The following is a 14,569-nucleotide window of genomic DNA, read 5'->3' as shown; positions in this document are numbered from 1 at the left end:
ATCTGAAAGAGTGGCCTGGCCCCTCAGGGAAATAGAAAGAAGATGTAAGGGCTTCAGAGCAGTGTAGAGGTTTCTGTTGAGGGAGTTGGTAACTACAAACTTGTGAGTTTTACCACCAGTGATAAATCAAATTATCCCCTCATATTTATTAAACAATGGAGGTCCAATCAGAGTGTGATTCATCCTGGTTGTGTTCTTCTTTTCTTGATCACATCTGTCAAACCTCTGGAGATCTGTCAATTTGGGATCTACAATTCAGAATGTGATTTATATTATCCCTTCCATCCTAAAAAGAATGGGCAACAAATGTGAGAAAACATGTCAAAAAAAACTTATTATCAAATATGATGACTAGCACCTAAGGGATAAGAAAAACATGCCTAGCATGTGTGACCAGTAGGTCTTATAGATGGTGGATGCAATATGTCAGAAAAGTACTTTGCCTTCTAGTTGTTAAAGCTACATTTGGAAAGGTAAGGTAGCAGGTGGTGAAACAGAAAGGAGGGTAGGTCGGATCAGCTTACTGTGATTATTTAGGTTGATTCTCAATGGTGGTGGGGCTATAGTCAGTTTGAGCAACGACTACAGCAGGAATATTTGAAGGGATAAAATCTAAACAATATTGTAGTGGCAGTAATAATGAATTGGGCCACGTACTATATTGAGCACATTATAACCATTAGCTTTTTAAATTTTTATAATTTTAGAGGGTAGATATTATGCTTACATTACAGATGAGAAAATTAAATGTTACTAGTAAATAGAACTTTGGTTCAAACCCTCGTCTGTCTGATTGCTCAGCCTGTAAGTGCTCCACCAAACTACTTGACCTGTTCACCATTTGTCCTCTCTCAGGTTAGTCTCTCCTCTAAACTGATAGCACTCAGAAAAATTTTGCTATACATCAGTGGTCATGGGGAGACAGATATTTTATTCTAACTTACTGTGATAGTATGGTAGTTTTTAGATGATCCTGCCTACTAATTGTAAGTCTTACATTGAGTCATTATCATTAAAATCTTGGCATCCAACTTACACCTCTTTAAAAGACTCTAGGACCTCTGTGACTAGGAGCATATTTTGGCCCACGCTTTTGGGCTTATTTGGCAAATTTTTAGGAGGGTGAATTTTCTTTCAGTGTCCTGAACTCAGATCATTAACATGTTTATAAGCATGATGGGTCTAAGGTATGTCATCATGACATGTTTGCAGTACTTTGGAAAGACCAAGGATACTCTTGCTGGTTTCCACACCAGATTGCTGCTTTAGAACACCATAGATTTTCTTTTGGCATAACAGCATTGGGCGGTAATGCTTGATACATTTAATTCTTCAGAACAGATATTCTATTGCTCCAGTGCCTATGAACATTTGGTGTTCTCATTATTTAACAGCATTCTGTTCTCCCTCTAACTATTTAATAATGCATATGTAATTTGGTATAGTCTCTGTAGGATGTGGAGAAGTGAGAATACCTCACTTTATAGATTATTTTTTGTATGGATGAGTAACTTGCCTGCTTGTTAAGCTTCACAGGGGAGATAACTATGAATATGCCTTTTATTGTAGCCGTTTTTGCATTCTATCTAGGATCTGTTTCTTGAGTTTTGACCTAATTGGTATTTAAGTTATCTCTGATAGGGTTCTTCAGTCTTCAGGTATGTTGGAATTTTCAACCTTTGGCAGGTGTATTTTATTACTGACTCTGGGCTTTTGGGTTAATATGACTAATTGTGTAGAAAGCAGCCCAGGGCGCCTGGGTGGCTCAGTCGGTTAAGCGACTGCCTTCGGCTCAGGTCATGATCCTGGAGTCCCGGGATCGAGTCCCGCATCGGGCTCCCTGCTCGGCAGGGAGTCTGCTTCTCCCTCTGACCCTCCTCCCTCTCGTGCTCTCTGTCTCTCATTCTCTCTCGCAAATAAATAAAATCTAAAAAAAAAAAAAAAAAAAAAAGCAGCCCAAATTTTATAGTATTCCCTGGGATTCTTCCTTGGTTGACCCATCTCTCAGGAGTCGTTAGTATTTCAGGTTTTGTTTTTTTTTTTTTAAGACTTATTTATTTTAGAGAGAGAGAGGGAGCATGGGGGGGAGGGGCAGAGGGAGAGGGAGAGAGAGAGAATCCTGAAGCAGACTCCCTGCTGAGCTTGGAGCCCTATGCGGGGCTTGCTGTCACAACCCGAGCTGAGATCAAGAGTTGGAGGCTCAACCAACTGAACCATCCAGGCACCCTGGTATTCAGTTTAATGAGTACATTAGTACAATAAGAGACATAGTAATTCTTTTCTTTTTTTTCTCCTTCTTCTTTCTCTTCTTCCTTTTCTCCTCCTTCTCCTTCCTTCTCTTTCTTCCCCACCCTCCTCCTCCTCCTGTACTTCTTCCTCCTCCTCCTTCACCTTCTTCTTCTTCTGACCTATTTCTAACTGTTGAGGTTATTAGTGCCTTTGAAATAGCTTCTTGAATTATTCATGAAAGTTTTCAGAGAGGAGCTCCCCTTGAGACAGAGAAGTAAGGACAGGCCTCTGAAGCTAATGATACTTCTTCATTGCTTTCACTAGTTATCTTGTGTACATAGTCACAAAATCACCAGTAGAGCCCTAGTTAGACTACAAGAAAAAAGGTTTTCTAGGGCTTGAAAAAAGGAAAAAAAAAAGTGAAATATAGTTTAGGAAAAAAACAAGGAGGAATGATTTATAAGTGGATATTTGATAAAAAGTAGCAGGATGATTTTAGTCAGACCCCACATTTTAAAAAAGACTACCAACATCTGTCCCTCCTGTCCTTTTGATTGCCTCGAAATACAAGCATGCTTTTGTGAATTTTTATTCCAGAATGAAAGCTCTGTGAAAACAAGGAGTGTGTCTGTTTTGTTCACTTATATTTCTTCAGTGCCTAGCATAGCACCTAATACTAGTAAGTGCTCAATATATATTTTAAAAATACATGACTAACAGCCAATATGTAGCCTCCACCTCTTGGATGCTTACTCCCTGATAGGCACTATGCTGGATACTTCACACACAAGTTAAAACAATAACCCTTGGAGGTAAATATTATCATTCCAATTTTAGCAGAGATTGAAAATTAAGGTCTAGAGAAGGTAACTGTCTCAAAATATTAATATGTGAGGGCTTCCAGCTTCTGCTTTTTCCTTTGCTGTCTTTGCTTCTTTCCCTGATTCACTAAGGAGAAAAAGATAAAAGCCAAACTCATGAATTCTTGTAGGAAAAATAAAAACAGAGCAGAAACCTTATCATCTTTAGGGCATTGTGCATAAGGGTGGGGGTGGGAGGAGTCAGGGCATGCCTTGTCTCCTTGTCTGGATCATGCAGGACCGTGCATGGGTAGAGGAGAGGGGAATTGAGAGAGCAAGATGGCGGGCATAGGACAAAGTGGACAGGAGAGTGAAATTGGTAGGGTAGAAGAGAGCTCCTGGGGAGTTAGTAAAAGCTTCTGTCACCTAAGTATTTGATTCTCTTAAATGTGTGGTAGGCAAGTGTGTCAAGAGTGAAATTGCTGGGGGGTAGGGGGGACAAGTACTTCTCTCAATATGGCCATGTACCTGGTTTGACTAGAGCCTCCAGGATTTCTAGACATTTCAGTCTGCGTTGTAGTAGATTGAAAGATGTCTCTATGGCCATAAAATGTAACTGTGCACTAATTCCATTAGGACCTCCCTGTGGACCCCAGGCTGCTTCTCTCATTAACTTTTCTTAGGCTTATTTCTGTCCTAGTCTCAAAGGTCTCTGTACTCAAATTAGCAGGCCTCAAATCTGGCTTATTGCCAGTTACCCAAGATGTGATGCCCTCTGGCCAACTATCTGGGAAAGGCACTGGACTTGAACACTGGTTGTCTCTCTTGTCTTATAAGGGCTTAAAACAAGTTAATGTCCTCACTTTTCCTCCTTTGTAAAGTGTGAGTAACATCCACCCCTACTAGTTGGTAAGGTGCTATGAGAATTAACTGAGATTAAGATCTATATAAGTGATTATTAATCAAGTTTATCCCAGCCATTTAGCTTTGAAACTTGTCATTCATTCATTTAAGAAATACTTACTGAGCACAAACCATGTAACAGGCATTGTTATAGGTCTGGGTTGATAGCAGCAGACAAAATTGATGCTGGACAATCTCCCTGCCCTCGTGGAACTTGCATTCTAGTGGCAAGAGGCAACCTATAAACAAACAAAACACATAGTACATCAGAAGATGACGAATGCAATGGAGAAGAGAGAAGTTGGGAAACCAGGATCACCAATTTAAATACAGTGATCAAGGGAGGCCTCCTGAGAAATTAAGTTAAGCAGTAACCTTAAGGAGCTGAGGAAGCAAGGGCATGGGGATATCTGAGGGAAGAATGTTCTAGACCAACATGAACCACTGGTGGGGTTTGCAGAAGATATTTTGGATTGCTTGGATTTTTTTCCAGCGAGATGGGACACAAGGTCATTGGCCCTGGAAGGACAGGGAAGAAGTAATTCCCACCCCCCTTTTTTCTTTGCCATGTAACCAATTAACCACTCTTCTGCCACTTCCAACATTGGAATGTTCCCTGCATCCCTCCCTCATTCCCATTGCTACCATCTTAGTTGAGTTCAAATCACAATATCAGTGTTGTAGTCTCTCAGCCACCAACCTCTTTCTGTTGCAGTCTGCTAACTTTTCCTAAAATACTCGTGCCCTGCTCAAGACCCTTCCTGTGCTCCCTATTGGAAAGGATGAAAGTGACTTTCTCAGCGAGGGCTTCGGGTCTCTGTAAAACCCCTCTTTGTTCAGTGGGACTGGCCGTGACATCCCACTGCACCCCAAACTGCCCCCCTGACTCCTGCTTCCATACCTCTCCTTGCACAAACTAGCTCTGTGACTCAAGAGAAACCACAGACTTCTCTATGCCTTAATCTCCTCATCTGTAAAATGAGGATATAACGGTACATACCTTTTATGTTGTTTTTAGGATCTGATGAGATCATCACAGTAAATTATATAGAATAGTTCCTGGTATAGTGTAAGTACTCAGTCAATGTCAGCTATTCTTATTCTGTCTTAAACCTCTTGCCTCCTTCTTCCTAATCAAATCTTCCCTCTCTTCTAAGACACAACTGGTGTGTCCTCTGGCACGAAGTCTTTCTTGCACTTCCTTTCCTCCCTCTTGCTGATCTCTCACTTCTCTCGCCCTCATCTCGGACAGAACCAGAAACGCTCTGTGAATGAGAGTTTAATACCCCAGGGTCAGAATGCTTCATCTTTTCAGCTAGAGTGTGAACTCTCTAGGGCAAAGGTCACGCCTCTTCGCCTCCTGTGGCCCCGTTCCCTCGCAAGTTGCTGTACTACTCTCAAGGCCTCAGATTTCATAGGGGCCATTCACCTGTTCAACTTGTTGAAGAAGTAAATTCCATGTTATTTTATCTATATTATCTGAAGCTTGAATTCCTTCTCTCTTGTGCACTGTTTCATGATGTGTGGCCAAAAATCTGCAGCCTGGCTCAAGGGACCTCGCGGCCACCCTCTGCCAACATTTCCTCTTTCCGCCCATTTTTTTCAGGACTGTTTTTAGTTCCACTCCCTTTTATGGCCTCATCTTCCTTTCCTCTGCATCCTCCAATATTAGAAACCCGTCTTCCCCTTCTCTTAAGAGAGCACTTACCCACCCAGGCCTCTTTGTTTCCTCCTTTCGTCTCTTTCCCAAGGCACCTCTGCTTTGAAGAGGCTGCTGAAAAGGAGTAGATTATTTCATCTTTTATGATCAGCAAAAGAAAAAGTGGGAGGCTTCATAAGGAAAATTGGCAAGATCTAAAGTTATTTGCATTTCATAGGAATCAAGAGTTTTCTAAGTTTTTTTTTTTTTTAAAGAACTTTCAAATATACCACAAAAATTTGATCTGAACGTTGAAACACCTGCTGCAAACCTCAGGGCTTTGAATTTAGCAGCTTTAGTTTGGGACCAAGAAATTCTCTGAATTAAAAAGTCTTTTGCTACTAGTTGGCTTGCTGCAGCATTTCATCCCTCGGTACGCTTCTCTTTCCTTTCAGAATACAGCCACGCCAAAGAGCTCGTCTGTGTGCCTGTGGATGTGACAGACACTTTGAGGTGTTTTAGAGAGACCCTGGAAAAATCCAGATATCATAACAGATCAATCCGACACAGCAGAAAGTTACTTTCGTTATTCCTTGCACAGACACAAGGTAAAATACTTGCTCTATATCCCTTGCTCTTTACAGGACACCACCCTGTGGACTTACCATATTCCGCCATAGGTCCCTTCTTTCCCCACCAACATGCCCATTCCCGGCTGCCCTTCACTTTCTTCTTCTTGTCTAGTGGATCACATCTTCTCTCTCACACACCTCATTCCAACCAAAGACTGTCTCACTCATCTGCTTTTATGCTTCCTGTGAAATGAGCATACTCCCTTGAGTAGATATAGAAACGGTATTTTTTTTGGTTCTGTACATCTATGTTCTTACCTATCTCTTTGCAAGTATGGTGCTATAGTCTTTTAAAAAAAATTTTCGTAAGTAGATGACTTGATTCCTACTGAATTAACTAGAACCTATTACCACAACCCTACTTTATTAGTGTCAAGGAAATAGATGCATTTTAATTTAAGCATCAACAAGATTTTTTTTTAATACCATAGATTTTGATCTTAGAGATTTCTTTTAGCTTAAAACAAGATATTCAGTATCATTGGTTACATCACATTTATTTGTTTTCTCCCTTCTCAACATTTATTGATCTGTGAATTCAATCAAAGCAGGGCTTTGAGTGGTTAAGTGGTAGCCCCAGAGAGAAAGAATATACTCAAATTTGGGTGGGGAAAAATCTTGACTTACGTATGTTTGGGTTATTAAAAATTTGTTTAAAATCCTAATATATGTTTATGATCCTTGCTATTCAAATTTATTGGAATAATAAAAATAAGCTTAAAGAATAAACTTAAATTTAAAAACTTAAGGTAATTATATTTTAAAGTTATTAAAAATAGATTTAAATGTAAACCTAAGATACTAATACTCACTGATCTTTCAGAAATCTGATCAAATCTTGTTTTTACAATCACTGACAAAAGTTTTATTTATGTATGTATATATGGATGTAAGTATTTGTTGTTGCTGCCCCTGCTCACCCCAAAAAACCGCTGGCTATGCCATGTACCCACAGATTTTGGTTGTATTGCCTATAGACTCACATTATATTAAATTAGCTCTCTGTGTTATGTTTAAACTTCTTTCAATTATGGCATATATTAATAATGGTTAAGGGCATGAATAAAAAAAGCAAATATAATTCCCAAGAATGGATTACACTGGTTCACCCTGAATCTCACCTGGTATTAAAATATTCTCAGCAGTTTATCCCCAGTCCTTGGGCTGCAGACTTCAAACTCCACAATAGCTTCTCTTCCTCTGCAGCTTTTGACGACTTCCCCTAGAACAGTTTTCCTTTTTTTCTTGTGTGTTCTCTGATCTTATAAAGAGAGCGATTCTTTCCCACTTTCTCCCCCTTAGGTCAGAACTAACTGTGGGTTGCTTCTACCCCAGAGGTCTCTGCCCCAGAGGCAGACTAACATCTTACTGTTGGAAGCCCTTAAAAAAAAGCAAACCCAAACCATGTAACTTCCAGAATCCCCACGAGAAGCAAAGCATTATCTCAACATTACTTTCTGGCACACTGCCCCTCTGTAGTGTTCTTTATGAAATAACAGGTAGAGAGCCCATACACACGTACCTGAGCTCCTCAGGAATGATATTAGATACTAAATTTAAGGAAACAGTGTCCCTCAAACTGCAAAGAAATCTCAGCTATACACAGAATTTTTCTTTTTCCTCCCTGTCCATTTCTTCTACTTTTTCCCTCCTCATCACTTCCCCTTCTATCTCCTTTGTAAATTTCTTTTTTGGGGCGCCTGGGTGGCTAAACTCAGTCGGTTAAACATCCAACTGTTGATTTTGGCTCAGGTCATGATTTCAGGGTTGAGAGATAGAGCCCTGTGTCAGGCTCTACGTTGGTTGCGGAGCCTGCTCAAGATTCTCTCTCTCCCTCTGCCCCCCCCCCCCCCCGCCCCGCTAGCTCTTGTGCTCTCTCTCTCTAACAAAAGTAAGTAAATAAATAATTTTTTTTCCCCCCATGAATTTAGGAGATAAAGGAGGAATAAACAATTCGAAATTTACTACTGGAAAGGTGGAATTTTGCCTGGGGACAGAAGAGATGCATATGCCAACACCGCCCAACCTCTCTCAGGAACACTTCAGAGTTTTCAGTTCAGTGGAGAAAAGTAAACTTCCCAGTTCGCAACTGGGACTCGTAATTTCCTCTTATTATGAAACCATTGGTAAGATTCATTCATTATATATTCATTTTCAGGAGGATCTTGCACATTAATGTTGAGATTGCCTTTGGGCCTGAAATGCCACCTTGAAAAGTTAGATGAAAGAGCTTGAACTTAGAATCTTGTAGGCAGGGCCAGAGCAGTTTTGGGACAAGAGCCTTCCAGCCCCTCTCAGTCTCCACTCTCCCAGCCTGGGCTGTCAGCATGGTGAGGTTCTAGGCCCCTCTTCTGCTCATCCTCCTTTGAATGAATCTGTGAAACCCTTGTTGGAATGTGGCCACTGTTGTGTTCTTTTGCTCTGCCCTAGCTGATCCCACTTTCCTTGTCTTTCTGTTTGATTTGGCTTTTCTACAAATTCAGCAGTATATATTCAATCCGTGTTGTAGACCCAACATCCCCCTTTTTTTATAAAAGACATTTAATAATTCCCCCTTTTACTCCCTGAAATAAAATGTATACTTAATATACTCTCTCTACACACATTATTTAATATAATAAATATGAAGCTCTAAATATAAAATAAAGATAATTAATATTACTTTATAACCAAACAATCTATTTGTGGCACTTAAGTGCTCAGGCACTAGAGAGTCTAGTGAAGCAGGATGCTCATATCCTGTGTGTTGAATCACCACGAACGTTACAGCTACAAATACAGACTGAAACAGCTTTATTGTATTGGTGACCCAAGTACTATCAGCACTGTTAATTTTAGTGACAGTGTTTTTCTAAAATGGCAAATAAATCTAGGTGCAGTATACAATAAAGCACTACAGTGAGTGGTTGCATTTCTGGAAAATTCAGAGAATTTTGAAAACATGCAAAAATGCCCTATTTGTATGTAAAATGAAGTTAGAGGTTAGACTCAGGCAATTATAAACAGGTTTCTTGCCTTTTTCTTCACTGTAGGGGAAGCTTCTGTGTGTTACAGGCCATCCAGTGTCTCTGGACAAAATGCCAGGAGATGCCCCATTGTGACAACTAACAAAAGCTTCCTCAGATTTCTAAAATACCCTGTAGGAGTCAGGACTGCCCTCATTCAAAACCACTGCCTTGTTGGTTAGGTTTTGTTTTGTTTTTGCTAGACATCTCTGAATTTATGCATTTATCAGAAAACAAAAACAAAACAAAACCTCAGTTGCTGTTAAAGATGTGCTTCTTTTTGCATTTGGGTAAAGGAAAAATCTGATAAGCTCTGATCTCATCCCATCAAATGCTTTGAGGCTTCCCATCTGCTATAGAATAACGTCCACATTTTTCCACCAGGCATTTAGATGCCTCCATAACCCTACCACTATCTCCTTCTTCACACTCCCAAGAAAACAATAGTCCAGCCACCCATGTCATGTCCATATACACCCGCCCTTTCTCCCTAGCATGCCTCTTCTGAATTTCTCTTGGACACCACCTCCCCCTGCCTGACTCTTATTCCACTCTCTCCACATTTCCTATCTCTTAGATCCAATCTCTTCCTCCACTATGTTCAGGTAGAATATCATTTGCTTTCTTTCTGTATATGTATCAGGAGACCTGTGAAGGCAGTATTAGTTGCAGTTTGCTTATCTACACAGTTAAGGAATGATGCAGTTTAAATATTCTTGAGAGTATGAGGAAGATATTTTCTATGAACTGACATTTGTTCTTCTACTTGACTAAAATACAGATGTTCTCCAAGTCAGCCATCAAAGAAGTCTCAAAGTTCAGGCATTGCATGAACTCGGAAGCCTTCTCGTCTTTGCCGGAAAGAAAAGGTAGATTTTTAGGAGTCAATGGAACAAGGGAAAACTTTTTTTCGTTGCTTGTCGGAAAGCATTTTTAAGTATTATGAAAAAATTGTCTTTCATAAATTTTAGTTCTTCGATAATATTCCATTGCTACATTTTATTCACCAAATGCTACCTGAGAGAAACAGTTATGAGCAATAAATCGTACAGATTCATTCTCTAACATTTCAATTAAAATACTTCAGTACATTTGCTTCCTCTTTTGGAAGATAGATTTAATAACATCGATCTTGAAAAACATGCTGCTGATGCTTTGTTTCTCTTTTAGGGCTGCTTTTAGATGTTGGTGTCAAGCTCTTGATGACATATTCAAAAAAGAAGATGTTCTGTATACGTGGAAAGAGTTTGGTACCTTGCTCACCAATGCCACCAACAGCTATTCACCTCCAGGTTCCAAAGATTATAGTGAGGAATTTCTGTCAAAAGTTGGCATTTGGGGATGTTTGCAAGGAGCAGTCATATCAGCAAAGATAGCACAGTGAGTGTGGCAATGGAGTGAGCTTCCCTTTGTGGGGTGCCCACTGTGCCATGTAGAGCGCCATGCCTCAGACGCATGGGATTCTTGGACAGCTATGTCCATATCATAAAAAACTATACAGTTTACTTATTTGAGATGTTTGTTATCTATGGCCATCTCCTCTCCCTATACCCCCAGCCCCGGATGTGGGCCTCAACATGGGCACAAATCTTTGCTTGTTCACCAGTGTATCCTGAATGTCTAGCATGGAGTTGGCATTTAATTACTACTTGTGGAATGAACGAATGAGTGAATGAACAGTTGGTATGGGATCAAGAATAATGGTGTGGAGGCAGGCCAACCTGGGCCTAATTCGAGGATCTCCTACTGACTCTGGGACCCTTGGCTCACTGCTCATTCTCTCTGAGCCTCAATGTTCTCATCTGTAAACTGTGGTGGCAAGAATTACATGACACACTATATTAGTTTGCTAGGGTTGCCATAACAAATGACCAGTTGGTAGGGAATTTATTGTCTCACAGTTTCTGGAGGCTTGAATTCTTAGATAAGGGTGTTGGCAGATTTGGTTTCTTTTGAGGCCTCTCCTTGTAAATGGCTGTCTTCCTGCTGTGTCCTTATGTGGTCTTCCCTCCGTGCATGTCTGTGGCCTAATCTCCTCTTCTTTTTTTTTTTTTTAAAGATTTTATTTATTTATTTGACAGAGAGAGACACAGCGAGAGAGGGAACACAAGCAGGGGGAGTGGGAGAGGGAGAAGCGGGCTCCCTGCAGAGCAGGGAGCCCGATGCGGGACTCGATCCCAGGACCCTGGGATCATGACCTGAGCTGAAGGCAGTCGCTTAACCAACTGAGCCACCCAGGCGCCCCTAATCTCCTCTTCTTAAAAGGACATCAGTCATGTTGGATTAGGGCCCACCCTAGTAACCTCATTATAACCTAATTGCCTCTTTAAAGGCCCCATCTTAGTCACATTCTGATGTTATTGGGGGTTAGGACTCCAACATATGAATTTGGGTGGGTGCATAATTTAGGTCATAATGCATACTGATTAGTTTCCTAGTTCTGTAACAAATTACCACAAAATTTATGGCTTAAAACAACACAGATTTATTATCTTACAGCTTGGGGGGTCAGAAGTCCTAAAATCAGTGCCTTGGGAGGGTTGTACTATCCTCTGAAGGCTCTAGGGAAGAATCTCTTTCCTGGTCTTTTCTAGCTTGTCTTGTTTTATTTTTCCCTCTCTTCCCCTATGATCCTCTGTTCTTTTTCTTAAATTTCACATACGAGTGAGATCATATGATAATTGTCTTTCTCTGATTGACTTATTTCGCTTAGCATAATAACTTCTAGTTCCATCCGTGTCATTGCAAATGGCAAGATTTCATTTTTTTGATGGCTGAGTAGTAGTCCGTTGTGTGTGTGTGTGTGTGTGTGTGTATACCACATCTTCTTTATCCATTAATCTGTTGATGGACAGCTCTACTTTTTCCATACTTTGGCTATTGTGGACATTGCTGTTATAAACATTGGGGTGCAGGCGCCCCTTTGGATCACTACATTTGTATCTTTTGGGTAAATACCTACTAGTGCAATTGCTGGATCGTAGGGTGTAGCTCTATTTTTAACTTTTTGAGGAACCTCCCTACTGTTTTCCAGAGTGGCTGTACAAGCTTTCATTCCCACCAACAGTGTAGGAGGGTTCCCCTTTCTCCACATCCTTGCCAACATCTGTCATTTCCTGACTTGTTAATTTTAGCCATTCTCACTGGTGTGAGGTGGTATCTCACTGTGGCTTTGATTTGTATTGTGATGTGGAGCATTTTTCATGTGTCTTTTGGCTATTTGTATGTTTTCTTTGGAGAAATATCTGTTCATGTCTTCTGCCCATTTCTTGATTGGATTATTTGTTCTTTGGGTGTTGAGTTTGGTAAGTTCTTTATAGATTTTGGATAAGAGCCCTTTATCTGATAAGACATTTGCCAGTATCTTCCCCCATTCTGTCAGTGGTCTTTTGGTTTTGTCGACTGTGTCCTTTGCTGTGCAGAAGCTTTTTATCTTGATGAAGTCCCAATAGTTCATTTTTACCTTTGTTTCCCTTGCCTTTGGAGATGTGTCTAGCAAGAGGTTGCTGTGGCTGAGGTCACAGAGGTTGCTGCCTGTGTTCTCCTCTAGGCTTTGATGGATTCTTGTCACACAATTAGGTCTTTAATCCATTTTGAGTCTATTTTTGTGTATGGTGTAATAAAATGGTCCAGTTTCATTCTTCTGTATGTGGCTGTCCAATTTTTCCAACACCATTTGTTGAAGAGACTGTCTTTTTTCCATTGGATATTCTTTCCTGCTTTGTCAAAGATTAGTTGACCAGAGTTGAAGGTCCATTCTGGGGTCTCTATTCTGTTCTATTGACCTGTGTGTCAGTCCTAAGAGGGAAGTATGTAGCAAGAAATAAGAAGGTCTCAATTACACAACCTAACCTTACACCTAAGGGAGCTGGAGAATGAACAGCAAATAAAGCCTAAACCCAACAGTAGAAGAGAATTAATCAAGATTAGAACAGAAATCAATGAAACAGAAACCAAAGGAACATAGAACAGATCAATGAAACTAGGAGTTGGTTCTTCGAAAGAATTAATAAGATTGAAAACCCCTGGCCAGACTTATCAAAAAGAAAAGAGAAAGGGCCCAAATGAATATAATCATTAATGAAAGAGGAGAGATCACAACCAACACTGAAGAAATACGAACAGTTAGAAGAACATATTATGAGCAACTATATGCCAACAAATTAGGCAATCTGGAAGAAATGGATGCATCCCTAGAAACGTATAAACTATCAAAACTAAAACAGGAAGAAATAGAAAACCTGAACAGAACCATAACCAGCAAAGAAATTGAAGCAGTAATCAAAAATCTCCCATCAAACAAGAGTACAGGGCCAGGTGGCTTCCCAGGGGAGTGCTACCAAGCATTTAAAGAAGAACTAATACCTATTATTCTGAAGCTGTTTCAAAAAATAGAAATGGAAGGAAAACTTCCAACTCATTCTATGAGGCCAGCATTACCTTGATTCCAAAGCCAGACAAAGAACCCACCAAAAAGGAGAATTACAGACCAATATCCCTAATGAACATGGATGCCAAAATTCTCACCAAGATACTAGCCAGTAGAATCCAACAGTACATTAAAAGGATTATTCACCACGACCAAGTGGGATTTATTCCTGGGCTGCAAGGGTGAACTGGTTCAACATCTGCAAATCAATCAATGTGATACACTACATTAAAAGAAGAAAGGACAAGAACCATATGATCCTCTCAATAGATGCAGAAAAAGCATTTGACAAAATACAGCATCCTTTCTTGATTAAAACTCTTCACAGTGTAGGGATAGAGGGAACATACCTCAATATCAAAAAACCATATATGAAAGGCCCATAGCAAATATCATTCTCAATGGGGAAAACTGAGAGCTTTTCCCCTAAGGTCAGGAACACGGCATGGATGTCCACTGTCACCACTGTTGTTCAACATAGTACTAGAAGTCCTAGCCTCAGCAATCAGACAACAAAAATAAATGAAAGGCATTCAGATTGGCAAAGAAGAAGTCAAACTCACTCTTCACAGATGACATGATACTTTATGTGAAAAACCCAAAAGACTCCACCCCCAAATTATTAGAACTCATACAGCAATTTAGCAATGTGGCAGGATATAAAATCAATGCACAGAAATCAGTTGCATTTCTATACACTAACAATGAGACAGAAAGAGAAATTAAGGAGTTGATCCCATTTATAATTGCATCAAAAACCATAAGATACCTAGGAATAAACCTAACCAAGGAGGTATAAGATCTGTACTCAGAAACTAGAATACTCATGAAAGAAATTGAGGAAGACACAAAGAAATGGAAAAAACATTCCATGCTGATGAATTGGAAGCACATATATTGTTAAAATGTCTATGCTACCTAGGGCAATCTAT

The 14,569-nt window shown here is 40.1% G+C and overlaps 1 protein-coding gene across 1 annotated transcript in view; it reads left to right on the top strand.

Moving 5' to 3' along the window:
- CFAP54 (cilia and flagella associated protein 54) overlaps nucleotides 1-14,569 on the top strand; it is a 294,742-nt gene that overhangs the window by 157,042 nt on the left and 123,131 nt on the right. Inside the window, exons 40-43 of the mRNA XM_034987789.1 lie at nucleotides 6,027-6,179; nucleotides 8,135-8,329; nucleotides 9,990-10,077; nucleotides 10,379-10,588. Of these exons, the coding sequence (XP_034843680.1) occupies nucleotides 6,027-6,179; nucleotides 8,135-8,329; nucleotides 9,990-10,077; nucleotides 10,379-10,588 (646 nt within the window). The remainder of the gene's footprint in view (nucleotides 1-6,026; nucleotides 6,180-8,134; nucleotides 8,330-9,989; nucleotides 10,078-10,378; nucleotides 10,589-14,569) is intronic.

This window comes from Mirounga leonina, unplaced genomic scaffold, assembly GCF_011800145.1.
Source record: "Mirounga leonina isolate KUSES-001 unplaced genomic scaffold, KU_Mleo_1.0 Mir_418, whole genome shotgun sequence".
Lineage (NCBI taxonomy): Eukaryota > Metazoa > Chordata > Mammalia > Carnivora > Phocidae > Mirounga > Mirounga leonina.
This window is presented reverse-complemented; position numbering and strand designations above follow the sequence as displayed.